The sequence below is a fragment of the Physeter macrocephalus genome, chromosome 19 (genome assembly GCF_002837175.3).
Source record: "Physeter macrocephalus isolate SW-GA chromosome 19, ASM283717v5, whole genome shotgun sequence".
Lineage (NCBI taxonomy): Eukaryota > Metazoa > Chordata > Mammalia > Artiodactyla > Physeteridae > Physeter > Physeter macrocephalus.
Window position 1 is genome coordinate 25,403,919 of NC_041232.1, and position 26,430 is coordinate 25,430,348.

General features: G+C 56.9%; 1 protein-coding gene across 12 annotated transcripts in view; it reads right to left on the minus strand.

Moving 5' to 3' along the window:
* GALNT9 (polypeptide N-acetylgalactosaminyltransferase 9) overlaps positions 1 to 26,430 on the minus strand; it is a 106,475-nt gene that overhangs the window by 72,469 nt on the left and 7,576 nt on the right. For 9 of the 12 annotated variants that reach the window (XM_028480416.1, XM_028480415.1, XM_028480414.2 and 6 more), the window contains exon 2: positions 8,404 to 8,584. In XM_028480416.1, coding sequence (XP_028336217.1) covers positions 8,404 to 8,584 — 181 coding nt within the window. Of the gene's footprint in view, positions 1 to 7,262; positions 7,323 to 8,403; positions 8,585 to 11,039; positions 11,059 to 11,679; positions 12,689 to 26,430 lie in introns of those variants that run through there. The other 3 variants (XM_055080510.1, XM_028480418.2, XM_028480420.2) reach the window with 3 other exon arrangements.

Below are 26,430 nucleotides of genomic sequence, written 5' to 3' on the forward strand. Positions count from 1 at the left end.
GATGGGCACAGAGACAGAGCAGCCCCACGGAAAACCGGCACAAGAGAGGCTGCTTGGGAAGGTGGGGAGGAGGAAACCTGAGCAACGAGAAACGCCAGAGCCTCCTGCTTTGGGGTCTTGTCTTTCCCAGCCTGAGTCCACCCATCCGTCCAGGCAGCTGGCTGCAAGACCTCCCAGAAACAATATGTACGTGCACACACCCAGACGTGCGTATACTACACACGTGTACAAGCACACGTGCACACAAGTAAAACACCATGCAAATACACATACATACAACTGCGCACACACAACATAGATGTACACACGCGCATTACACACGCCCGTGACGCATTCACACGCATGCACTCACAGGGCACCTTACGCACAGCCACACTCTGTGGAGACATCAATGGCTCATATTTATTGGAGGAGCCTGTGCGCAGAGCTAAGGGTGAGTACAGATCTCGGACTCACTCTTCCACACCCAGGCCCTCACTCACAGCTGCGGGCGACCCACACGCACCTTTGGAGAGACACTTGGGCTGAGATGCGTGAGAATCACTGCACCGCGTGTTCAAGGAGAAATGAGCACACACGCCACCCTCCGAGCTCAGGGCAAAAGCCGGTCAGAAACAGAACACCGGACCGCGCACAGAAAGAGCCCTCTCACACCCCGCTCCCAGGAGCCCGGTGGGACAGTGACACGCGGGGCCGTGCGCTCGCCGGCACGGTCGCCGTCTGGCTGCCTGGAGGCCTGCCCGTGCCCGAGAGAGCGAGCGGACTGCAAGCGTGGCCAGACCACACACCCCCGGGTGCAGTGCTGCAGAGGACCCCTGGGCCCACCTGGAGTGTCTCTGCCCGGGCAGCGAGGTCCATCGGGGCCCAAGTGTGCGGCCTTCAGGGCCTGTGACCTCCAGCCCCTCCGGGCACTCCTAGGGCAGTCCCTGGGGTCGCTGGGCCAGAGGCCGACGACCCGTCCCGTGCCAGGGTCCAGCTCAGCACAGACGTCTTCTGTTGCCCCAGCAGCCCCAGCAGGGCCCTGAAGATCATCAGCGAGCCCTTAGGGGGGACAGTGGAAGGGAAAGGAGAGGCGGGACCCCGGCATTTGTCTGTCCGGCCCCCGACGGGATCTGGGGCAGCCCCACATTGAGTGGACCCTCAACGGGGCCCCTGAGTGGGTTCCCCTTTCCCAGCAAATCCCCAGCTAAGACAGAGCCCCGGGGCAGGCGGCCTCCGACTTTCCTGTCTGGCTTTGTTAGCCTCCAACCCTGCTGCAGGGGGGCCAGCTGGCTCTAAAGAAGAGCCCGGCGCACAGGAGGGTGAGCGGGTGGGGCCTGTTCCCCTGTGCGAGCACCCCAGGCCGAGGAGCAGGCTCAGCTGAGGGGCCCCCGCCCTCCCCAAGCATCTCCTTCCCTGAGTTCCTGGGCCTGGTGGGAAGGGAAGGCGGTCTACTGGCTGCAGCAGGAGGAAAGAAACCAGCACGTTCCCCTGACGGCACCGTGCTTCCCATCCCGTCACCTGGGACCCTTGCCTCCATTTGCAGACCCTCAATGCCAGTGGCGTCAGAGCCCCCACGTGGAGCCGGATTGGCACGTGGCATGCGGTGCCTGCTTCCAGTGCCTTGCGATCACCATCCACTGAACCCGCACTCATTACTCTTGACCGCCAAGCCATGCGCAGCAGAGACGATTCATACGCGCTAAGACTTCTCCAACACCTAATGCAGCGGGGGGCGGGGGGCGTCATCACCGCACGGGAATGCAGGACGGGGCCTCGGACGAGGCCGTTCATTTTTATGATGCTGTTTAATTTGGGTTTGCCAGTCTTCCTTCCATTATCCCGTGGGCCAGTCTTAATCATCAAGATCTCTGTTATGTGCTTTGTGGCATAATTACAGCCACCGCTTAATCAGAAAAGCTACCTACCTCCAGACAAAGGGAAATCAACAATGTAGCTAATGGAGAAAGGTAGAGAGAACTTTGGTTTGAGAGTGGATGGAATTGCCAGTTGAGGTGGGAACGCATGCCCACACACGTGTGCCTGCACACACACGCACACGCTCCTACACCCGCGTGTGTTTCTGGTGACTACACCTGCCAGATTGGATGGATGGGCTCCGGGGGCTAAAAGCTGTTCAGGAAACCAAACTCTGAAAGTTTCAAACGGACATAGACGGAGCTTGCATTTATGTATTTATTCATTTACTCCTCCATGAAGATTTCCTGAGGGCCTCCTAAGCAGCAGGCGCGGCCACCGATGTGTGACACTCCGAGCTGCGGCTGTGTGCGGAGCGGAAGGCTGCCCGGCGCCCGAGAGCCTCGCGAGCCCGCGCGTCAGCCTGCTGCAGCCGCAGCCTCAGGCCTCCGCCCGCGGGCGCCAGGCATCCTTACGCGGGATCGTCGTCATCTCATTGCCTGCCGCGGCCCCCTGGAAGGCCCCAGCTGGCCGTGCCGGGTCAGGGACTGTGGAGCGGGCTGTCGGGTGGGGCTGAGGCGGCCCGCGGCAGCTGGGCCAGCGGCACCGTCTGGCTGGGCTCTGAGCGCCGGCCCTCAGGGCCTGGCCACATGGGCGCTCTGCGGGAGCGCGCGGGGGCTTCCTCACAACGTGGCGGCCCCGGGTCCAGGGCCCCTGCCGGGCTGGCGGGGAGCCCTAGAGCTCCACAGCCTCACCTCCGCCCTCCTCGATGGGATGACCAGCCTCAAAAGCCCACCTGATTGCAAGGGGACGGACACTGTCTCCACCTCTTGATGGGGGCAGGGCGAGGTTCCAGATGAGGGGTTTGCATCCACCTTTGGAAAATACGATCTGTCACAGCGGCTGATGTGAGGAAGGTAAGACTCCGGGGGAAATCACGCCACACAACAGGGTTCAGCCAAATCCAGGCTGCCTCCTGGATTTGCAAATAAAGTTTTTTGGGTCCAGAGCCATGCCCGTTCACGTACCTATTGGCTGTGGCTGCTCTCACGCGGCCCCAAAGCCTGAAACATGTACTGTCCGGCTCATGAAGTAATGAGAAACATGCACGGGTCTCTGCGCCCGTTTCTCAGACACAGAGCCACAGCGTTGGAACCTCCAGGGCGATGGGCGAGCTCGGAGTGTTCATACAGAGCTCCCGAATGCCTTGGGAGTCCCTGGGTGACGGGAGGGAGTTTTGTTCTAATGAGGCAACTCTGGGTGGGCTCCTGGTTGGGGACTGGTCACCAGAAGGACCAAACCACGATTAGAAGTTGGCGCTTTCAGCCCCTCCTCCCCACCCTCTGGGGAGGAGGGGCTGAAAGTGGAGCTAAAAATGGATCATGCCAACGTGATGAAGCCTCCGTAAAAGCCTCTAGAGCACGGGGTTTGGAGAGTTTCTGGGGTCCCAAACACATCCAGTGCCAGGAGGGGGGGATACCCCAGCTCCTCAGGGACAGACGCTCCTGTGCTCAGGACCCTCCCAGACCTCCCGCTGTGCAGCTCTTCTTCTGGCTCTTCCCCCACGTCCTTCATCACGTCTTCTTTCTATAACAGGCCAGTAAACACAAGTGTTTCCCTAAGTTCCGTGAGCAGCCCTAGCAAGTGTCTGAAGCCGAGCAGGGGTCGGAAGTGCCGGGGCAGCCTGGATCTGAGGTTGGCATCTGAGCCCTGCACCTGTGGGGTCTGATGCTGACTCCAGGCAGGTAGTGTCAGAACTAAATCGAAGTGTAGGACACCCAGCTGGTGTCAGAGAATTGGTTGGTGTGGGAAAGCCCCACACATCTGATGTCACAAGTGTTGTGAGTGTGGCAGTCTTGTGAGAGTAAAGAAAAACAGTGAGGTTTTTACACATGGCCTTTTTCAGGAAAAGTTTTCTGACACGGCCCACTGCAGAACATCAGGCACAAGGATATTGTATTTTACTGAGCAGCTTTTTCACCCACTGCTGCACTCCCTGGGTGCCTCAGCATCCCTCGTGGGGTTCCTAGATTCTGCCCACATCCCTCTTGAGTATGTCACCAATTTCCTTCCAGGATCCTGACTGACCCAAGGGCTGACTTGAAGGCAGGCAGAGCTGATGGCTAACAGCAGCGTCCCCTAGATCAAGCCGTGCCTGAAAGCCTACCCTTCAGGGCCTGAACCAATAAATTCCCTTTTTTTGCTTAAGCCGTTTCAAACTGGGTTTCAAGTCTTACCAACCCAGCCCCCAGAATGGCAGGCAATAAGGGGAGAATTCCTGTTGGAGGACTAAGGTTCAGGGGAGATCTCATTTCCAAATATAGAAGCTGGATGCCTGGTCATGCTCATGAGAAGACCCCAGTTCCTCGTCAGAAAGGCCCCTGGGGGACTGGAGCCCGTGTTTTAAGCGAGGCTCTCATGAGGGCTGTCACAATAATCCCCGTGATGCAGTGCCCTGAGGGCAGAGGGAAGCTCTGGGTTGAGTGACAACAAGCTCCAGAGAGGCCCCGGGCAGCGCCTGCGGGACAGGAGGGGACTGGGGGGCGGGGCGTGAGGGGAGGGGCGTGGGAAGGCCCCTTTCCACTTCTGATTCATCAGCCACATCGCCCATGGGGGTAGGAGGGGTGGTCTGCACCTGCGCCCGGTGCCAAAGCCTCCTCATTTCTTTTCTGGGAAGAAATGGGATATAAACAACCAGGTAAGTAACGAACTAAAATCCACATTCTCTAATTCAGGGAGGCAGAGAGCTCTGCCTCTTCAGATCAGAGTTTCTGTAAAGCAGGTTTCTATCAATTAAGGCAGATTGTAAAGGTCAGCTCTTTCAGAGTTCGCCCTGATGTCTTCTTTGGTGACGTGAGAGTGACAACTGGTATTGATCACTCTGTCAGTTTTTATTTCGGCAGGCTGAGGTTTCTTACGCGAGATCTGAATCCGCACGGGGGATGCTAGAATCGCTCCTGCTGCCCGAGCAAATCCCAGGCCCAGCAAGACATGGGAGGAGAGTGCTCCCGAGGACAGGAGAGTGTGCAGTGACACACCACACACAGCGGGTGGAGCCCTTTCAGCTTAAAAAGCAGAAAATCCAGTGCAAATTTGCTTAAGCAAAAAATTTAAAATATATATGTGTACGTGTGTATACTAATTTACTGCAGAGTCTAGAGTACTTATTTTTTAAATTTATTTGTAATTTATTGCAAGTGGCTTCAGGGACAGCTGGATCCAGGTGCACATAGCACTGGAACCCAGTTCCTCCCCCTCCCAGCTCTGCCACGCCCTGCCACTGGATTTTTTTCTTGGGTTTCTCAAGTGCGCCCTGGGAGCCCAAGCTCTCCCCTCATGATGATAAGATAGTGCAGATCCCCAGGCTCCTAAACTTGCAGTTTTACTTTTGGGGAAAATCCTGATTTTCCCCGGCACGGCCTCAGGTAATTCCAAGGCTCACGCTGGACTGGCCTAGACCATGTGATCTTCTTGAGCCAGTCACTGTGGCTGGTGGACCGTGAGCTCTGATTGGCTTAGCCCTGGTCATGTGACCCACCCTGCAGCAGGGGTGGGAAGTTTCCGTGGGTCCCCACATGGAAACGGGGAGCTACTGCCCAAAGAAAGAGAACTGGATTTTGAGGAGGCGAACGACAAGCGTCTGCTACACGCAGACGCACATCTGTTCTGTAAGCGCCGCTGCTCTGATGCTGGGAGATGCGGCAGGACCGTTGGGAGACCCCTGCCCTTGGCCCAGGGCTGGGGGGGATGGGCTGGACAGCGAGAGGTCTGGTGACCTTGACCCCTGTGGGCTGGGACTGCTCTGAAAGCAGGCCCTGGGGGGATTCAGGGGGTCACAGAGAGGCTTTAGCTTCGGCATAATTTGGTCATGACTGGACTCAAGCCCAATGCCCACTGGGCAAGGGGTCCAGCCATGCAGAGGCAGCGTGGAGGGGTTCTAGAGGGTTCCGCAGAACCACCAAAAGAACACGATCTCCGGGAAACAGGGCAAGAAGGGGCTTTCTTCCGTTATGACAACAAATGCTATGAGGTGAAGGAGGAGACGCGGCAGGAGAACGCCCCCGCACCGCCTCCGACCCAAGTCACGGGGACGGGGTGCTGTGACCCGATGTGCCGCGTGGCTCAGGAAGGTGGAGCACGGCGCCACTTCCGTACCAAGTCGGCTGAGGTGTGCCCACCAGTACCACGTGCACAGGAAGGGGTCCAGGCAACAGGTCTGGCTTGTCCATGCCCTGCACCTCCTGGGAGGTAACCTCTGAGCCCTTGGAACATCCTGCCTGAGAAGAGCGTCACCTTCACCTGGAGGCCTGGGGCCTTGCCAGGTAGTCTTTGCTACAGTGGGATTCATGTGGGGTCTCGGCTTGACCTCTGCAGGGGCTGGAGACTGAGGTCAGCCAGTAAAAACCCAGACACCAAGGCTCAAGGGAAAAAAAAAAAAAGAAAAAAGGCTCGAGGGAGCCCCCCGGCTGGCAATATGTCATAGCGTGCTCACACCTCACGGCTGGGGTAATCAGGCACCGTCGCTGTGAGCCCCACCGTGAGGGCCAGCTGGAAACTCCTAGCCTGGTGTCCTTCGGCGATAAGAAACTGCACCACGTGTGTAACAGCTTTGCTGAGGCTTGTGAGTCCTTTTAGTGAGTTATTGAACTTGACGTTGGCCTTGGGCGTCCTCCGAACCGCACCAGGGCCGCCCAGGCGCTCAGAGCTAAACTCCAGCAGCTGCGCTGAGCCTGCTGGCGGGCAACTTAGTTCATCCTCCAAAAGTCAGGACACAACGGGGGCTTTTCAGAAATCGACTCACGCTCAAACACACGCGCACGCGTGCACACACACTCACACACCCTCAGCGCGCCCGACTCATTCAGGTCCGTGTCCGTGACTGCCGTCACATCTCGGCACCACCTGCGTTATTATTTACTTTGGATGTTTCTCCAAATTGGCCGCTGCATCGGCAGGCGGACTCTCCACCACTGCGCCACCAGGGAAGCCCCTAAATGCATTTTTAAAATTCAAAACGGCCCCTTTATTTCATCGCTGCAAATGGAAAGCAGCACTACTTATGCTAAATCACTGGTAACCATGAGAATAAATGCGATAAAAATACAATAGCACCATCACGAGCAGCGCATGGTCCAGGCTCTCTGGGTATAACGCGACAGAAGAATGGAGTCACAAGAGGGCCTAACCTCCCACCGTGCAGCTCGGGCCAGCCAGTTCCCACCACGCATCCCGGCTGCGGCTAGAGCACGGAACCTGGGCAGACGCGCGAGTGCCCGCGCCCCAGGCCCCCGCACTCCCTGGTGCGGCCACGCGCTCACTGCCAGCCCTGCCCCAGCGCCCTAGAAACTCGTTTCTGGGCATCTCACCTCGCTCCTCGCACAGCAAGCCCTCAAGCTTGGAGGAACAGGGAGTCTGTGAGAACCGCTCCCTGGTCCTCCCTGCGCTGGGGGAGCCCCGAGGCCCCGTGTCCCCGGTGGAGCTGATCCGCTGTTGACCACCAGTACCTGCAACGATGACGCACCTGCTCACGCGCTGGGCCCTTCCCTGTCAGCCTTCCTCCCGCGCCCCCCCCGGGCTTCTGGGACCACCTCCCAAACCGGAGTCCTGTCTCAGAAGCCACAACTGGAAGAGGAGCAAACCAAGACAGGAGCTAAAAGTAGACACTCCCCCGCGCCCCCGTCCACCTGTCCTTGAAGGCTGCTCCACGGACTCAGGACTCAGAGCGGCAACTCTGACCACACGGCTGCCCAGCCCAGCCCAGCCCTGACTGCAGCCCCTGCCAGGAAGAAGGTGCTGCTGAAAGTGCTTTCCTGTTCAAGGTTGCCAGCTGCAGGCTGAGTTCCTGTGGCCAGGGCCACAGAAAGGAGCCTGGCTTCATGTCCAGGGTGCAGGTGCCCTGCTTGGCTGAAGTTATTAAAGCAATGAGGTCCACTCAATACGGAGTTTTGTTCCAGTCTCGCCTCTGCTTTACTACAGGATGCGATGATCTGAGACCAGGAGTCCTGGGTGACCAGAAGGCAAGGCACAGCCATCGAGGGGTCTGACTTTTCTGACTAACCAACTGCTGTGCCTTTGGGAGTGGGGGGGACAGGGGCTTACAGGCAGGTGACAGAAATGGGATGCCTTTTAGACACGGGCACTGCTCATTTCAAGCAGAACCTCCACCCACCGTCGCAGCTCCTGCACCAAAAGCGGGAGGACAGACGCATTTGGCAGAGACTAGGCTTCAAGCTGTGTCACTTGTCACTTGTGTCATTTGTATAAGTGGCGGCACCTGGAGCATCGGGGACTGAGCAGCCTCAGTCCTGTACTGGCCACCTGCAGAGGCTGCCCATGCCGCGAGCAGAGAAACCGGAGAAGAGAAGACGGATGGGGAGGGCCCCACCTGCCAGGGCCCCCCTCCCTCCGCTCTGCCTGTCCAGCAGATCCTGTGAACATCTGGGTGCCAGGAGCCCAGGCCTGCAGGCGGCTGCCTGGAGGTGTCTGTGGGAGGGGCCGCATACTCACTTTTGGGGCCTGTAGTCAGGGATGGTCCTGTCCAGGGAGATGCGGTCGCTGAGCTGTGCGTTGTACCCGTATTCCTCGAACTTGCCCTCTGTCTCCTGGCTGTTGTCACGCAGTGTGGCCGCCATGCCGCCCTGGCCCAGGCCGCCCGGCCCCTCCACCAGACCGATGGGCTTGGCAAGCCCTGGCGGAAAGGAGAAAAGAGGGGGTCAGGCACGTCCCGGGACCTACCGTGTCCTTCCCCCACCCTTCTCCCAGCCTCACCCTAAAAGGCCCTTTCTTTCAGGTGCAAACTCAGCAAATTCCTTACATACTGCAGGATTCCACCTCTAAGACATTGCAGGAAAGGCAAAGCTATGGAGACAGTAAAAAGATCAGTGGTTGCCAGGGTTTGTGGGGAGGGTTGACTAGGCAGAGCCCAGAGGGTTTTTAGGGCAGTGACACTACTCGGTATCATTCTGTAACGGTGGATACATGTCCATATACATCTGTCCAAACCCAGAGCAAGTACGGCACCAAGAGTGAGCCCTCATGTAAATTGTGGACTTTCAGTGATTATGATGCGTCAGTGCACGTTCCTTCATTGTAACAAATGTACCACATTGATGCAGGGTGTTAACAACAGGAGAAACTGGAGGGGGGTGCGAGGCTACATGGGAACTCTCTGTACTCGCCACTCAATGTTTCTATAAACCCAAAACTGTTCTAAGAAGCAAGAGCTATTTTTAAAAATATGTCTTTATTTATTTTGGCTGGCCCGGGTCTTCATTGCCGCGGGGTCTTTAGCTCTGGCATGCGAACTCTTAGTTGCGGCATGCATGAGGGATCTAGTTCCCTGACCAGGGATTTAACCCGGGCCCCCTGCATTGGGAGCAAGGCGTCTTAGCCACTGGACCACCAGGGAACTCCCATGGTTTTTTTTTAAATATAAAATGAAAAGAAATTAACTTTAAAAATGCAAAGCGGCTGCCCCACTTGCTCACAAATACTTGATATTGTTGGTCTTTATAATTTAAACTAATTGTACATCCACACAATGGAATGCTACTTTGGGATAAAAACAAAGGAACTACAAAATATCCAACAATCTGGATGAGTCTCAAAAGCATTACGTTGAGCAAGAAGCCTCCAAAGACACAGAGGAAAACATATGTACGACTCTATTTACAAAATTGGAAGAACAGAGGAAGCTACTCTATGGTGACACAGCAGTGAGAGAGCAGGGACCACCGGGGGGGAAGGCGGCACTGGCTGAAAAGGAGCCTCCTGGGATGACCAGGGTGTGTGTGCATGTGTGGGTGCCTGAGAAGGGCAGGCCAGGCCAAGGGAGTGTTTTCTGGAATGTTCTATATGGTCACTTGTGCCAGGAGAGGAGACATCATCCCCCTGATGCCAGGGACCAGAGCAGTGCCAATCAAGCAAGGACAACACCCCTTGCTCTCTCTGGGATGGATGATTCTGGGGCATCTTGGTTTTGGGAGTGAGGTCCAGGGAGCAGAAGTTTAAGCCAGAAAGAGTTGGGATGAATTCCCATCCCGGAGATGCATTTATTAGCTTCCACAGAGAAGTCTCTGGTCGTAGCTCAGGCCACTAGAAGTATAAACTCGGGGAAATAGCTAACATTGATGTCACACGCTGCCCCACACTGGGTACCAGGATCTTCTTTTGTGACACCCACTCCCTCCTTAGGTTTTTAAATTAAACAAGGAGGCCACTTGGCCGAGGGGGTCTAATACATGGCCTCTATGCAAGCAAACCCAAACCTAAGCCTGTGAATGCCTCAAGGTTACGAAATGGAAACCCAACCACACACAGCCAATCATACACGGAGAATCACAGCCAATCACAGACACCCACACACAGCCAATCACACAGAGCTAACCACACACAGCCAATCTCAGCCAATCACAGACAACCACGGACAACCGCACACAGCCAATCTCAGCCAACCACACAGAGCCAATCACACAGAGCCAATCACAGCCGACCACTCACAGCTGGGCTTTAAGCCATACCAGTTAACGATCACTTTTGCTTTGCTTCAGCGTTTAATCTATACTTTCTCCAGCTGCTATGGGTGGGGCGCTCCTAACCACTTCCAGTTCTAGGTTGCCCCATTCCAATCAATTTTTGTCCAAATATAATCCTTTTTGTTTGTTTTTGGCTGGCAGCGCGCATGCGGGATCCCAATCAGGGACCAAACCCACGCCCGCCTGCAGTGGAAGCCCGGAACCCTAACCTCTGGACCACCAGGGAATTCCCATGTCCAATATAATCTTAAGATTTGTAATATGCCTCAGTTTGTCTTTTAGCGGTTCCCAGCGAGGGCAGGGGTGGGGAGCCGACCTCCATCCTCCACACAGCCGGGGGTTCCTCTGATCACCAGAGCCAAGGCCGCAGGCTCCAGGGACCCCCCTCCCACCCAGTTCCCAGACCAGGGATCAAACCCGCGCCCCTGCATTGGGAGCGCAGAGTCTTAACCACTGGACCCCCAGGGAAGTCCTGGGAATACTCCATTGTAAATGGCAAATGTAGCGTTGGTATCTATGTAGGACTGAAGGATACTCACTGGATGTAAAATTGAAAAATCACATGACACAAATCATTTTGCAGTAAAATATATATATATATATATATACCTAATCATGCTGTTTTTAAACGTCTGTACTGTACTTGCAGTTTCTTTGAAAGGTCTGTAAATAGACGTCTCCCACAGGCAAATGTGTTTCCAAACCTGAAGAGAGGGTCTCACTGCTCATGGCAGCCCAGCCTCAGAGTGAGTTCAGGTGACCAGAGGGCAGGGGTTGCCCAGGGTGGGACCGCCTGCAGCAGCCAGGCCCTGGCAGTGTGGCTGAGGCCATCACACCAGTTTCCGCTTACAAAAGTAAAATATGCACATGTTGAAAAATTCAAACCATCCAGAAAGCTATAAAATGAAGAGCTAACGTTTCCTGTGCTCTTCTCCCTCTCTCCAAAGGAAATGATTTTTTCTGGTTTTAGGCCTTCTCATTTTGTCCACTGTGGACACGCACAGTAATTTTATGGGTCTAGTTCTTGCTTTGTCAGCCAGAGACTATTTCCCTTGACTTCCTGGCATGAAAGATGAGGATTTAGTCCATTTCCCCTACCGCCTACATCCCGCTCCTGCCTCCCTTGATTTTTCTTAGCTATGTTATTATTTTTAGTTGTTCTGGTGGTTACTTTTGTGACCTTAAAAGGAACACTTAAGGCTCTATTTCTGGAAGTATCAACTTTAGCTGCTGTCTATGGACTCCTTACCAGGTTACAGGAGAAATTAACATACTCCTGGGGTTGCTGTTCAATGGGTATAAAGTTTCAGTTATATATATTTGTTTCAGGGGTATATATTTCCTTTGCGTCGCCCGCTTAGCTGTGCCGTCCCTTTTATGGTGTCAAAGACCATTTGTAACATCTACATTTCGCTCTGTAACTGCGATTGGGCTTTCCGCAGATCTGTCCATGGGTTGATTCCAAAACGAGAGAGGAGTCCACATTTGCCACACTGCGATTATGTAAACATTATTCACTGTGGAGACAAGCAATGAGGGACCATGAGGCCCGAAGTGGAACTCTATCACTAACTGAACCCGTGCCCTTAGTGAAGAATTTCCAGACGTCAAGGCAGTAGTCATTGCTTTCCTGATACTCTGTTAATTTCCCCGAAGTAGGCATCTTTCGGTTTGCCGTAGCTTTGCACCTTGACTTTCTGTACAGCTTTTTAAGATGAACGTATAAGAATGATAACAGTAACATTCAGCCAGCATGTGTCCTTTAGATACCAGCACAACACCCCTGTGAGGTAGGGCTGTAATTCACCCCATTTTGCAGATGAGTTAACTGAGGCCCAGAGAGGCCCAGCGACCTGCTCAAGGTCACAGAGCTTGCAAGCACCAGACCGTGCATCTGTACACAGGCAATGTGGCACCAAGGGAAGGCGCTTCACTGTTGTGTGCTGCTGACTCCTAGGAGCTTCCGAGTCACCTGCCTCGTGAGATGGGGTCCAGTTTCCTCTTGCAGACACTCCTCACGGCAGAGCTGGGACTAGGGTGAGGTGCCTGGGGTGCAGGATTCAGGGAGACGCCCGCCTTCAGGGTCCCCGTCTCTCAAGGTCCTCCACGACTTTGCTCCTTGAATCAGCCATGTGCCAGGTGCCCACGTCCGCAAATGACCGCAAAAGCACCGCTGCGGACGTGCTGGTGGGACCAGCTGGACACCGGCCATCGTTGGAACCAAAGCCCAGGGAGCCTTGTCCGTGTTCTTCATTGCTGATCTCCCAGCAGCCACAGAGCCCGGAGGGACGTGAGCTGGGAGAGTGGATGGAGAATGAATGACTGAGCCCGACGGACAGAGAGGGTGGGCAGGGAGCCAGCACGCCAACCCCAAGGGGCTGTACCCCTGAGCCACTCTCCTGCTGGGCCCTGGAGGCGGGGGCTCGGCGGAGGAACAGCTGCCCTTAGATGGCTGTTTTCAAACGTGGGCAGCGACCCCTGGAGGACACAGACTGCAGGGGCCCACCCGGAGCATCTGATTCCGCAGGTCCGGGGTGGGCAGGAGAATTGGCCTCTCCGAGAAGCCCCCAGGGCCTGCTGATGCTGCCGGCTGGGGACCCCACTCGGAGGACCTCTGCCGTGGAACAGGCGCTCACCGCCTTTCACCCCGCCACGGGTACAAGACGCACTGCAGACGGGAACGTGGTGCACACCCTGCCTTTGGGCTGCAGTGGGGCTGGCAGCGAGGGGAGGGTCCCGGGTCGGCACCTTCTGGGCCTCGCCCTGGGCCCTCTTGGCCCTGCGGTGGTGGCCGACCCAGAGGAGGCTGCAGCGGCCCTCAGAGGCTGGCCCCCAGAGCACCCTTGCGGGGAGGCAAGGGGTCAGAGCTGCCCGCCGCGGGGCTCTCATAGCCCCCATCGTGGGCTCCGGAGCAGTAAAGATCTGTAACCGCTCCCCTGATTGAGAACCCACGGATCTCGTTCCGCTTTTAAGGAAAGTCGCGCACGTCGGTTCTTCCCCGCAGGGTTCCCGGAGCTCTCATCCCCCCTCTTTTCTCGCATCCCAGCGTTGACTCACATCTTTTCTCCCAAAGAATTCCTTCTAAAGAGGCGGGATTGACTGGTACCCCCCGGAAATGAGGGCAAACGGAGAGAGAAGAAAATTGTCAAGATTAAAGATGGCTCGGCCGTTACCGCAGGGTCCGAGGCCCGCTGAACCGATGGCCAGGTAGGGCCTGCCGAGGCCTGCCGGAGCCATGCCTGCACTGGGCTTTTGTCCTCACATCTCTCAGCTCCTGGCTTCACCAAGCAGCCCGCCGCGGGTGGGGCCGGGATGGGGCCGGGTGTGGGGCGGGTGTGGGGCGGGGCCGGGGTGGGCCGGGGGCGGGGCTGGGGCCAGGGGGGGCGCCGGAGGTGGGGCCTGAGGCGGGGCGGGGCGGGGCCGGGGCCGGGGCCGGAGGGGTGGGGCTGGGTGTGTGGGGAGGCAGCAAAGTGCCCTCGTTCCTGCCCTTCCTCTGGGGGCTCCTGCACCGATTAGCCAGCCTCAGTGCGAGGGCCCCTGAAAGAGCAAGAAACCAGATTCTCCAGACGGTTCTGGGTTGAACTGTGGCCCCCAGAGATACGCCCAAGTCCTGACGCTTGGGACCCGTGGGTGCAAACTTATTTGGATATAGGCCTTAGCAGATGTAGTCAGTTACAATGAGGGCATCCTGAATTGGGGTGGGTTCTAACCCAATGACTCGACCCCCTTAAAAGAAGAAGGAATTTTGGACACAGACACACACAGAGAAGATGGCCATGAGACCACAGAGGCGGAGTTGGGAGTGATGTGGCCACGGGCGCAGGACACCTGGGGCCCCCAGGAGCTGGAAGAGGCAGGAAGGATCCTCCCCCGGAGCCTCCGGAGGGAGCGCGGCCCTGCACACACGTTGGCTGCAGACTTCTGGCCTCCAGAGCCGTGAGGGAACGAACGACTCTTGTTTCAGCCATCCGCTTGTGGTGCTTTGTTAGGGTGGCCCCAGGAAACGAGCACACAGACCCGCCACTCACACCGCCCGCTGGGACGTGACCTGCAGCCAGCGGCCCCTGAGAACTGCACGCGCCGAGGTGGAGCATCCCTCACATCCGATGGACGCTCAGACCATCGTCAGGCTGACCTGCGCGGATGTGGGCGCAGATTCCAGAGGCAGCCGGCTTCCTTAACAGGAGCAGGGGGGTTGCTGTTCCTGTTTGAAACCCTCCACCTCCTCCTCCAGTGGAGGGTGCCGCAAACTTGTCATTTCATCCTTGAATAGACGTGATTTTGAGAACAATGGGAAATTTGCATTCATTAGCTCGGAAACTTCTGTTGGACAGCTTTTCTGACAAAAGGAACAAAAGCCAGCATCCTCAACGCAGTTCTGGGACTGGAGGTCAGAGCTGACGTTCGCTGCACTGGCCCGCCCGTGCCAGGCACTGCCTCGCCCGTGCCAGGCGCTGCCCACACCTGCTTCCTTTACTCCCCCCACGGACCCTTCTGTGCCAGGTGCCTTCATCCCCCCACTTCACGGAGGAGACCACCGAGGCTCACCATGGCCACCGAGCCAGGAGGTGGCGAGCCCAGCCTCTTAGCCACGTGCTGTAAACTTCAAAGCATCTCAAAGAAGCTTCTTAGAGGGGACTCATAAAGGCCACCAGCTTTTCACTTTGCCATCAAGGACATTTTAATTACAATTACTTGTCACTATGACTACCATCTCCTGAAAGGAAGGTCCTGCACTACACCCCGGGCAGGAAGGATGCACCCTCGTGGTAGTATTTTAGTGAAATACATCTGAGTTTCATTTTGCCCAGGCAGGTGGAGGGCGCTGGGGTGAGCGTCGGGCCCACACTACAGATGAGCCACCGGAGGCGCTCCCAGCACCTGCTGGTCCACTGGGCTCCTGGTTGCGCACACCCCCCCCAGGCAGGTAAGGGGCTCCCTCTGCGGGTGGGGGGGAATGCCAGTCAAGGTTAGAGGCAGGGATGGTGCTGGGAACACCCACAGTCAGCATGGCACGAGGACCGGCCAGGTGCAGCCACGTCACAGCATCCAGACTGAATACGAGCCCTGGTCAGGAGATCTATGGAACCCCTCTGCACGCCCACAGGGGCCGCACATCTCTCTCAAAAGATGAGCTGCCAACTGGCATTCAGGAAGCTTCTCCAGCTCAGTGGGAACCGGATGACCCAGCCTCCCCCGGCGCCCACTGGCTCCCCGCTTCTGCTTTGCCCTTGGGGAGGGCGGGGGGGGCACCAAGGGGCAATTCTGCTTCCTGCTCTTGCTGCCACTTAAGGTTATTGTCGGTGCCTCCCACGCTGTTGTATGTGACTCGATAATGATTATAATTAATAATCACCTTTTAAACCACCACGATATTTAAACGTTTACTTAACAGTTCCTATGTGCTTATACATTGACTTATTTATTTATTTTATGCATTCAGGTTTGTTTCCTTATTTCGGAGAGTGAGAGACCTGCTGGGTCAACAGGATAAAATATTTTTGTGGGTCTTGGTGCCAAATTACTTTCCAGAAAGTTCAGGTTTGTTTTATATTGTTGCCAGCAACATATGTTCTTACTTTTCTAATTAGAAAGTGCATTTCTTCTGATTGAAAAGATCACAAATACTTATTGCAGAAAATTCTGAAGCCACACACACACACACACACACACACGCCCACAGGACTACCCAGGGTCTCATCCCACAGGGAAAACCAATATCAGTATTTCAGTGCTCTGCTCTTATCACTACATCCTAAGCATTTTCTTATGTCACAAAAATTCCGCATAAGCATAACTTTTTATGACTGCAAACATAAAATCTCATCTTGTGGCTTCATCCATTCATCAAAAATATATGAAGCATCTCAAATGCCAAAAGCCGTGCCAGGTGCTGTGCGTAGGTACCCGGGGGACAGGCACAATGCCTGCCCTCAGGGGGCTCACTGTCCGGGCAGGAGACAGTCACACAAACAGGCAATCGTGGGCCGGTGTGCTGAGGTCAGCCATGCTCACGGGAAGACACAGGGCAGCTGACCCCGCAGCTTGAGGTTGGGGGTTCAGATAGGGCCTCCTGGAGCCTCCAAGGAGCTTTTTGAGCCTACAGGAAATGGGCCCACAGAAGGGGCAGGAACACTAACCATTGGGGGGAGGGGGCTTGGAGGGGCCTGCGCTGAGTCTGACGGTCTGGCGGTGGTGTCCCAGTGGGAGAGGATGAGGGCTCCCTGCGGGCAAGATGGCCTGTGGACACGGATGACCCAGTACCTTCCCTCCCTCTCTCTCCCCCCGACCTCAGCAGACCCTCTCTAGTTCTTTCAGGAACCGGCCCTCTCCATGGCTGTCACCCATGCGGCCTGCCTTCTCCACCACAGGGTTCCAATGAGACACTTCATCCCCTGGACACTGGCCAACGGTGGGCACGTGCCCCAGGAAGATTAATAACCAGGAGACACAGCCCCCTCCTCTGATATCTTGAGCACCAAGAATAAGGGGTTTGAGGGCCATCTTGGTCTACACAAAGGGAGGCTGCCCGTTCAGGTGTGCTCCATCCCAGCCCGGGTGGGTGGCCCACTCAGGTGCACTCCAGCCCACCCCAGGTAAACAGGAGCTGAGCTGGCCAAGGCAGAACAGGGCCCGAGGCCCCAGCACAGGGGCCTGGTGGGTGGGTGGCTCCCCCAGGGGCCCAGATAGCTGGGAGCCCAGGCGGAGGGGGCAGAGGTGGGTCCCGAGCTGTAGGAAGCAAGTCGTCAAGGTCGGGTGGAAAGCAAGGCTCCGAGGGGCAGACACAACTCAAGGTCCTTTCCAAATCCAAAGTCCCAGCATGCTCCTATGATGCAGTGCCCGTCGGGGTGCCCACTGCTTCCAGAACATTCTCTGCTCTGCTGCTCTTGCCCAGAGCCCGAGGGGACGCCTCTGGTGAAACGCATTTGGCTTCAGAGGCAAGCATTTGACTTTCCAGAGGTAAAGTGTCTTCCGTTTGAGAGCCTGGGTGAACCGTCTCAAATTCATCACCTCTGCGGTAACTGGCAGGGATCGTGCACTTATGTGAAAGGCCGCCGATCGCCACAGCAATTCTACTTTTATGGAATAATCATTTGAAGTTCCTTTCCCACGACCTGAGGGAGCACACTTTTCTAATTACAAGAGATAATTTGGAAGACGCAGTGGCGAGGAGATGGCTCTATCCGAGCGCGGGTGGGAGACGCTATTCACGCGGGGGGCAGGGGACTGACTCTGGGTTGGAAGGCAGGACAGCAGGAAGGTGCAGCTGAGGAGACGACTCAGGAGCTGAAGGGAGGAGTTTGGAGCCCGTTTCCCAGACGCTTTCTCTTGTTGTGCCCCGAGAAAAATGACAATGGCATTTCATGATAAATAGAGACTGTCGGGGCTTCCCTGGTGGCGCAGTGGTTGAGAGTCCGCCTGCCGATGCAGGGGACGCGGGTTCGTGCCCCGGTCCGGGAGGTTCCCACATGCCGTGGAGCGGCTGGGCCCGTGAGCCATGGCCGCTGAGCCTGCGCGTCCGGAGCCTGTGCTCCGCAACGGGAAAGGCCACAACGGTGAGAGGCCCGCATACCACAAAAAAAAAAAAAATAGGGACTGTCGTTCGGCATGTGTCATAGGGCAATAGGGAGGGGTGGGGACTGCGGTGAGTGGGTGCACACATCCCACCTGCAGGGACCACTGCTCCAGATCTAACAGGGCCAAAGACACCAGATCTTCTAGACTTGAGAGAAAGCAGCAGTACAGATTCATCTCTCTAAATATCAGCAACTCATTCATATTTTGGAAAAAAATCTCATTATGTTAACTAACAAATAGGGTCTCTGTTAGTTAGCCAGGACCGGTGTGGTGGGCTAAGTAATGGCTCCCAAAGATACCAGGTTCTAATCCCCAGAACCTGTGGACACGTTGCCTTAAATGGTAAACGGGACTTTGCAGGTGGGATTAAGACCCCTGAGATGGGTCACCCAGGAGGGCCCTAAACGCCATCACAAGTGTCCCTGAATGGAGAGGGTTGGGGGAGATTTGACAGAGACAGAGAGGGAGCCATGTGGACCAGGCAGGGGACCAGGCAGAGCGCCTGCTGGAGACCTGCCCGCCTAGGTGGGGAGGCCCCCAGAGCTGGGGTCTTAGGATGGTCTGCTCTCACCAGCCCTTGCCAGTAGCCCTGGGCTGCGCAGTCGAAGCCCTTTCATCTGCCGTCAGCACACGTGAGCCGTGGTGCCCCAGGGATGGCGGGAGCACAGATTGTCAGACCCGGAGGTTCGGGGGGTGGAGGGGCGGAAGGCATCTGCTGAGGAGCCACATGAGCCGGTGGAGGCAGGGCCAGGCCTGGAGTCCAGGCGCCCAGGTACACTGGCCCTGGAGTCCATTTGCTCTGGAGATGAGCCCTGGCCCGGGGATTCTCTAGCTGCTGGGCACCTCAGAACCTCAGGGCTGCCGGCTAGAGTGCAGGTGCCTGGGTTCTGAGGTGCCCAGCAGCTGGACACACCTCGGGACCCTCGGGCGCTGACGTGGAGGGGCGGAAGGCATCTGCTGAGGAGCCACATGAGCCGGTGGAGGCAGGGCCAGGCCTGGAGTCCAGGCGCCCAGGTACACTGGCCCTGGAGTCCATTTGCTCTGGAGATGAGCCCTGGCCCGGGGATTCTCCAGCTGCTGGGCACACCTCGGGACCCTCGGGCGCTGACCCTCAGCTAATGCAGACAGTCCAGACCGTGCAGAGAAGCGGCCAACAGGAGGAACCAGCGGGGCTGGAGTGGGGGTGAAGCCCCAGAGGTGCCGCTGTGGGGTCGTGGTGTTTTCCCCACGTGGTGCTCTTGGAAATCAGCCCAAGCAGGTTTCACTTGGAAGCCTGACTCCAGCTTTTTGGAAGGATCTGGCATGCTGGCCTCCTGGGCCTGCTTCTCCACAGGGCAGTGATGGGCTGCAGCCGAGAGCTCCACCCCTGACCCAGGCAGGGCCTCTGCTCTCTCGCCCTCCCTGCAGATTTTGCACGGAGCCCTGGAGGTCGAGAGGTTGTGCCCCTGGTTTAGATGGATGGAGAGGGGTGGTGGGTTGAATGGTGGCCCCAAAGGCATTGTCCAGCAGGAACCTGTGAAAGTAGCCTTATTTGGAAAAAGGGTCTTTGCAGATGCTATTAAGGTAAGGACTTTGGATGAGATCATCTGGATGAGGGTGGGTCTTAAATGCAACGACCTGCGTCCTTACAATTTAGAGAGACACTTACAGAAGGAGAAGCCACATGATGAGGGAGAGAGAGATTGGAATTAGGTGTCTACAAGCCGAGGACTGCCGAGGATTGCCGGGGGCACGAGAAGCTGGGGAGAGGCCTGGAACAGACGCCCTCAGAGCCTCCAGGAGGGATCAGCCTGCCAACACTTTCATTTCACACTTCCGGCCTCCAGGACCGTGAAAGAAGAAATTCCTGTTGTTTAAAGCCACCCCGTTTGTGGTCATTTGTTATAGCAGCCCCAGGAAGCTCATAGGAGAGGGAAGGGGCGGGGGAGGGGGAGAGGGAGGGGGGGAGGAGGAGGAAAAGGTCCAGCTGCAGACCCTGTGGTTGCTTGGCCAGCATCTATTCTCTCCATCCTTTTTATCAGTAGAACCTCAATTTGTTTAGGAGAGAAATGCATTCAGCTAAAAAGCTCGCCTCCCTGGGCTGACCTTGCAGCTAGGAGTGGCACGTGACCAAGATCTGGTCAATAAAATTTAAATGGAATTTGCTGGGTGGAATTTCTGGGAAACGTGTCTAAAAGGGGCAGAGACTCAGCTGGTATATGTGGGGTTTGTTTTTGGTTTTTGCCTTTTTTCTACAGCCCTTCCCCCTTTCTCCTACCTGGAACTAGGACTCAATGTCTGGGGCTGGAGCAGCCATCGTGTGACCATGAGGTGGAATGCCACACAAGAGGAAGAGGGGAGCTGCAATTCAGATGGGGTTGGGCTCTTGAGGACATCTAGCAGCCTCGGGATTTCATGTTCACGAGAAAAACAAAGCGCAGTGCAGTGAGGGCATGTCAGTTGGGGTTTTGTCAGGACTCTGAATTCTTCACCCAGAACGGCAAGGGGGTTCAAGTTAGGAATAAGAGGACACTGCAACAAGAAAGGCCAAGCCGCCTTCCCCAGCCGGTGGCCTCCCACCCAAGGAGGACTTGGCTGCCCACCCTGAGCCGAGAGTCTTCCAGGGACGTGGATGGAGCCGCCAGCTTCCGAGGACCACCCCCCCCGCCCCGAACATCCTCTCCCCCAGAAGCGTCATTTCACACTTGGCCAACCCACTCCTTCCAGCACAGAAACCTGGGCTATGTGGGCGGCTGTGATTTTTCAACTTGGAAGGAAGCGTGGCTTTCAAGCTTCCAGCTTCTCTTTGAGTCACTGATTTCCATCTGTCATAGCAACTTAAGCCAATATTCTGAGAGAGGAAACAGCCCAAATGGAGAGGCTGCCGGTCACAAGATAATCTGAGAGGGAGAGGCAGGACGAAGCCACCTTGGGGAACCGGGTTGGACAGGCCCGTGAGGTACGGCCTCGGCATCGGGACGCCCTGGGGACGCACGGCCGCTGGCAGCCCAGAGAAGGGGGCTCCGTCGGCAGGGTCCCCACAGGGCCAGGCCAGTTGGACTGACCCGCCGCCCTAAAACCACTAAGATTTAAAACAAAGTAACAAAAGCAATAGTGAAAAAGCACTAAGTATCTGACAAGGTGGGGAGAAATTACCGGGATGAACCTGAAGGACGGTGGGGGGGGCGGATCTGGGAGACGAGGCCAGGACTTGCTTTCTCCCCGGAGGATGTTCTGAACTCTGTGGACTTGGCGGCACGGGGGGAGGAAGTCAGAGGGCCAGACGGAGCCCCGTGCGGCCTGGGCAACGGCCGGCCTTGAACGGGGTGGGAGGGGCTCCACTGAAGACCCCCCCCCCACCGCCCCAACCCCGAGCCTGGAGGAGCGGGTACAGATCCTGCCCGTCCGGGCCCCCAATGAGGCCGCAGCTCCACGTTTCCGGACGATGACCGGCACGCAGCAAACACACCAGGACACTCGCGAGAACAGACAGGCTTCCGACGGGCGCCGCCGGCTGCTGGGCCCTCACGCTGCCCTCGGGGCAAAGAGGCCGCCGGCCTCCTCGCCTAACATCACCCAGCAAGCGGGACGCCACAGTGTGCAGAGGAGAAATCCCAGGCACCTGCCCGGCACCTGCCGGCCTCCAGGCGGCCTCCTTCCGGTGCCTGTGACCTCGGGGGTGGGGGGGTGGGGGGTGGCAACGGTGGCCCCGGCTTTCCTGTTTTCTTCCCCGGGAGAATTTAGGCTGATTTAACGTGCCTGATTATTAATTTTGATGATTACAAAGCGGAGGTTAAAGCGAGAGCCCCTGGTTCGCCTTCGAAGATAACGTCCCTCCCAGCTTCAGTTTCAGCCGCTCTCTGCAAACACAACAGCTACTTTCATTACAGACAGGTCTTTTAAGATTCCCTGGAGACCCAAAGCAATAACGTATTGTCAATAGTGGGAAGACGGACTGCCCTTCTGAAACTATGAAGTCATGAATATTTTGCAGGACATGGCAATACCTGTAAAATATATTCTCACTGGGACTAATACAGTATTTGATAAATCTTCATACGTGATACTCATGTTCAACTAATATGAATATTTGTGGGGCCAAAGCCTGGGAGAAGAGGGATGACCGGAAATAGCCGGCGAAATGTGCTTCCTAGCTCTTTCACTCTGTAAAGCACATGGGCCGTGGAATGTCCCTCGGCCAGCTCTTGTGCCAACCTGCCCCAAATTTGGGCCTGATCACTGCTGGGGAGTGGGTACGGGGGACATCTGGGCGTCCTGTCCCCTCAGTGGTGACCTGGCTCTGAGCGAAGCTGCCCGGGGATGTCAGGGTGGCTGGGGCCCGACCTTCCCCACACCCACTGCATCGGGCTCCGGTCCCGACGGCAGAATCTCCCGGGAAATGCTTGTCCCGTGGGCCAGCGCCGCTCTGGGGGTCACAGGCAGGAGGAGACCTCAGAGCCCACACTCAGGTCCCCAGGGAGCCAGAGAGTGAGGCTGGCTCTGTCCCCCTAGCCCCACTGGGTGGGCACAGAGGGCCCGGCCCCGCCCTGGGCCTAGCTGCTGACATCCCGGGGCAGGGGCTGCCTGCCTTGCTCGGGCCAGAGCCCCAGGACCTTGTGCATAGTAGGTGCTTGTGAATGAATGAATGAAGGCACATATGCATGCATGAATGAAAGAAGGCACATAGGCGTGAATGAATGAATGAAGGCAGATATGCATGAATGAATGGGCCACTGCGGGGCGCCCACCGAAGGAAACGGAACTGGAGCCAGGGGTGTTGGCCCCAAGCTCCGTCTGGAGAGTGTCCTTCCAGACAAAGAACGACGGACAAGCATAAGAATTTATGCTGACCCTGGCGATGCAGAGGGCCCCATGGCATGGCACCCCCAGCTCAGTCAGCCTGGGCTCCGGAACAGGGACCGCTGACAGGGGGCCTAACAGCAGACGTCTCTTTCTCACGGTTCTGGAGGCTGGAAGTCCAGGTCAAGGCAGCAATTTGGTTCCTGATGAGAACCCGCTCCCTGCCTTGCAGACGGCGGCCTCCCTGCATGTCCTCAGTGGTCCTTCCTCGGTGTGTGCGCGCAGAGAATGAGATCCCGACCTCCTCTTCTTATGAGGCCACTAATCCCATCGTGGGGGCCACGCTCATGACCTCACCTCCCCCTGACCACATCCCAGAGGCCCCACCTCCTAACACCAGCCCACTGGGACTAGGGCTCCAACATAGGAATTTGGGGGACACAGACATTTAGTCCGTTGCATTCCAGCACTGGCCCCCCAAATTCATGTCCTTCTCGCATGCAAAGTACACTCACTCCTTCCCATCAATGCCAAAAGCCTTACTCTGCTCTAGCATCACCTAGGAAGTCTCAAGTCAAGGGCTTCTCTAAATGTGTATCAGCCACTCACATCCCCTCAAATCTGAGCCACCTGGACAGCTGTGGTGCTGGGCTCTCCAGTACCCAGTGCCAGGCCGGGGCAGAGTCCGATGTCTCCTTTTGCTCCTGGTCCAACCCCTCCCCCTCCCACCCTAAATAAAGCTGGAATGTGTTTGAGTTGCGGGGCTGGAGCCAAGCCACCAAAATTCAAACCCCACCTCCACCCACGGCCTAACTTCAGGCGAAAGGCTCAGCCTTCGTATGCCTCCATCTGGGTGAAGGGGGCAGTGCCCCCTTCCCAGGGCTGCTGTGGGGTTGAACGAGATGGCGCACGTGACACCCAGGACGACGGGTGCTTGTGTTATTTGTCCTTCTGGCAACACACAGTCGAATGTCTCCGGACACAGGGGCTGTTCGCATTTCCCTACCGTTTGGGTTTCTCTCGCCCACGTTTGGTATCCCAGCCACTCCCACCACGACATGGGAGTCATGGGCCCGCTGTCAAGTGCCTTCGAGAAGACCCGAGGGCAGAGCGGCACAGCTGCAGCCAGATGTGGGCAGGTACGTGCGACCACAGTTACGGCTCGGGTGGAGGAGGGAACGGAGGGCCGGGCAAGGCTGCAGTAGGAAGACCAGCTCCCCCTGGGAGCTGGATGGTCTGCAGGCTCCAGTCTGCAGCCCGGCTGCGGACAGGGCTGGCTGCCGAGTCAGGACAGATCAGACATGCGGTGCCTGTCCCCGACCCACCCTCAGAATCGCCCTCGACGGCTCCGTGGCCTCCTGGCTCCTCGCTAGAGCTGGGATGAAGTGAGACCAGGGAGAGGGCTGGGCACCTGTGGTGCCCACCCGCCCGAGGGGGTTCCCTCTAATCCCCAGAGGCCCCTCCAGCCGCAGGGCCCCAGGTCGGGGGTAGAGTCCTGGGCCGGGAAAAGCTGCCTTTCCGGAGGGAGGTGGGGCGCAGCGTGAAGATACCTGCTCTAAGTGGCCCTGACTGAGGACCAACAGGTCCCTGCTTCTTGGGTCCTCCTGACCCCAAAGGCCACCAGGTCAGGAACGGAGATGCCAGCCCTCCCAGCAGCGGAGGCACCTTGGAAGCGGGGAGATGAAGGCCTAGAGCTTGGCAGTGTGACTTCCGCAGGTCTCGGAACCACGTGAATTTTCTCCGGATAGCTCTCGGGACACCCCTCGGGACACACTCACTCCCAGCTGCCAGGAGTCTGCTCTGATATCTGCAGCCCGGGAGGGAGCACGTGCCTCGCAGCCCTGTACGCGGGGGCAGCAAGGGCTCCCTGCAGCCCCGGGCAGTGCCTAGCGCTCTCTGACTGTGCCACAAGGCGGGGCCGCCCTTACACCAGGGCCACGCCGGATACGAGGCTGTCCTCCTCACACCTGTGCCAGGCCAGCTGTTCATCTCCACGAGGGTGCGCGGGGCCCCGCCTTCCTGGCCCTCTGTCCTCCTCCAGCCATTCCAGATGTCTGTCCCTCTTCCTCACTGCTTGGCTTTGCACCCTCTATGGGGTCTCCTCCCATATTCATTCACCCATCATCCATCCACCTCCCCACCCATCCCCCGTCCACTCAAACATCCTTCCTTCCTCCCTCCCCCCAACCGTAAAGCCATCCACCCATCCAGTGAACAAACATTTACTGAGAAACTATTATGTGTCAGGCATCACGCTAGCCATCTGTCCAAATTCTGCCTCATTTCAATTCTTTTCCTTCCATTGTCTTTGCTCACATTTCTGAGGACCTATTATGTGTCAGGCACTTTCACATGCATCATCTTGTCTAATCTTCTCAAAATCCTTTCATGGAAGGATGATCACCCTCCCCATTTCACAGACGGGAAAACCGTGGCTCAGCGAGGGGAACTGACCTGCCACGGTCACCCAGTTGGGGTTTGGGTCGTCTATCCAACTCCAGTGTGCAGCTCCAAGCTCCTCTCCTTCCAGGAAGCCCTCCTGACCTTCAACACCGCCCATCAACACAGTGCTCTTTCTTGTCACTCACACTCACTGCCTTAGAGAACAGACAGTGCCAGGCAGTTGCCTCCCCCCTACCTCCTGGTAGGGGGGAGGCAACTGTAAACTCAGAGGAGGGCACCCAGGCTCTGAGCTTTGGGCACCCCCTCCTGTGCTCTGCACAACAGCCAGCGTTGGTTCTGTGAATAAAGTATGAACTGGATGAAACCACCTCCCTGATCTCCCCTCCCCAACTTCCCGTGGATGCCTGGGGGCCATGCATTTTTCTGCAGGGGTGGGGCTGTATCAGAAGGGGAACCACAGGGCTGGCAGAGTCGGTGAGGGGAAGGTCAGGGGACTGTGGGCAAACGGAAGAGAGAGCTGGAGCCCTCAGCCAAGTCAGCTGAGCAAGAGCCACGTGCCAGGCATTGAGCAAGAGCCACGTGCCAGGCATCGCCCAAGAGCTCACGTGCTTCCCTCACTCACTTCTCACAGTGATAGCAAGAGACAATTAGTATTTCATCCCATTTTACAGGTGAGGAAACTGAGAGCAAGGCTGTGAAGGAATCTGCCCAAGGCTGCAGGGAGCAGGGCTGCTTACCCAGGCGGTCTGGCTCTGTAGCCACATTTTCGCTGCAAAGCTCTGCCCCACCAAGGAAGATAAACTTTTTTCCTTCCCTGCGTCCACTGCTAAGAGCTCAAGCACATGGAATATTAACACATTTTCCACAGTCTGCTCACATAGTGTGAAAATAGTCCCTTGCATAACCCAGGCACTTTCTGCTACTTTCTTTCTCTGAAATAAAATCGAGGCTTGCCGGGTTTCAGATGCAGGCTGCACCCAGAGCTGGCTTGACTGGACTATTCTGTTAAAAGTACAAGCAGTCCTTTTCGCTCTAGCCGGAGGCATAAGCCCTCACCACCGAGCTGACCAGGTTGACGTCTTCCCAGTCCATCCCCAGGGAGGCGGTCCAGGGCAGGGACCCTGGTGCCAGCGTGCCGGGGTCCAAATTCCACCACCACCGACCCCCTGGGACGTCAGGCCCGAGAGGCAGGAAGCCGTGCCTCAGTCGCTCCTGACTCAGCATCAGAAACACGTGAGGA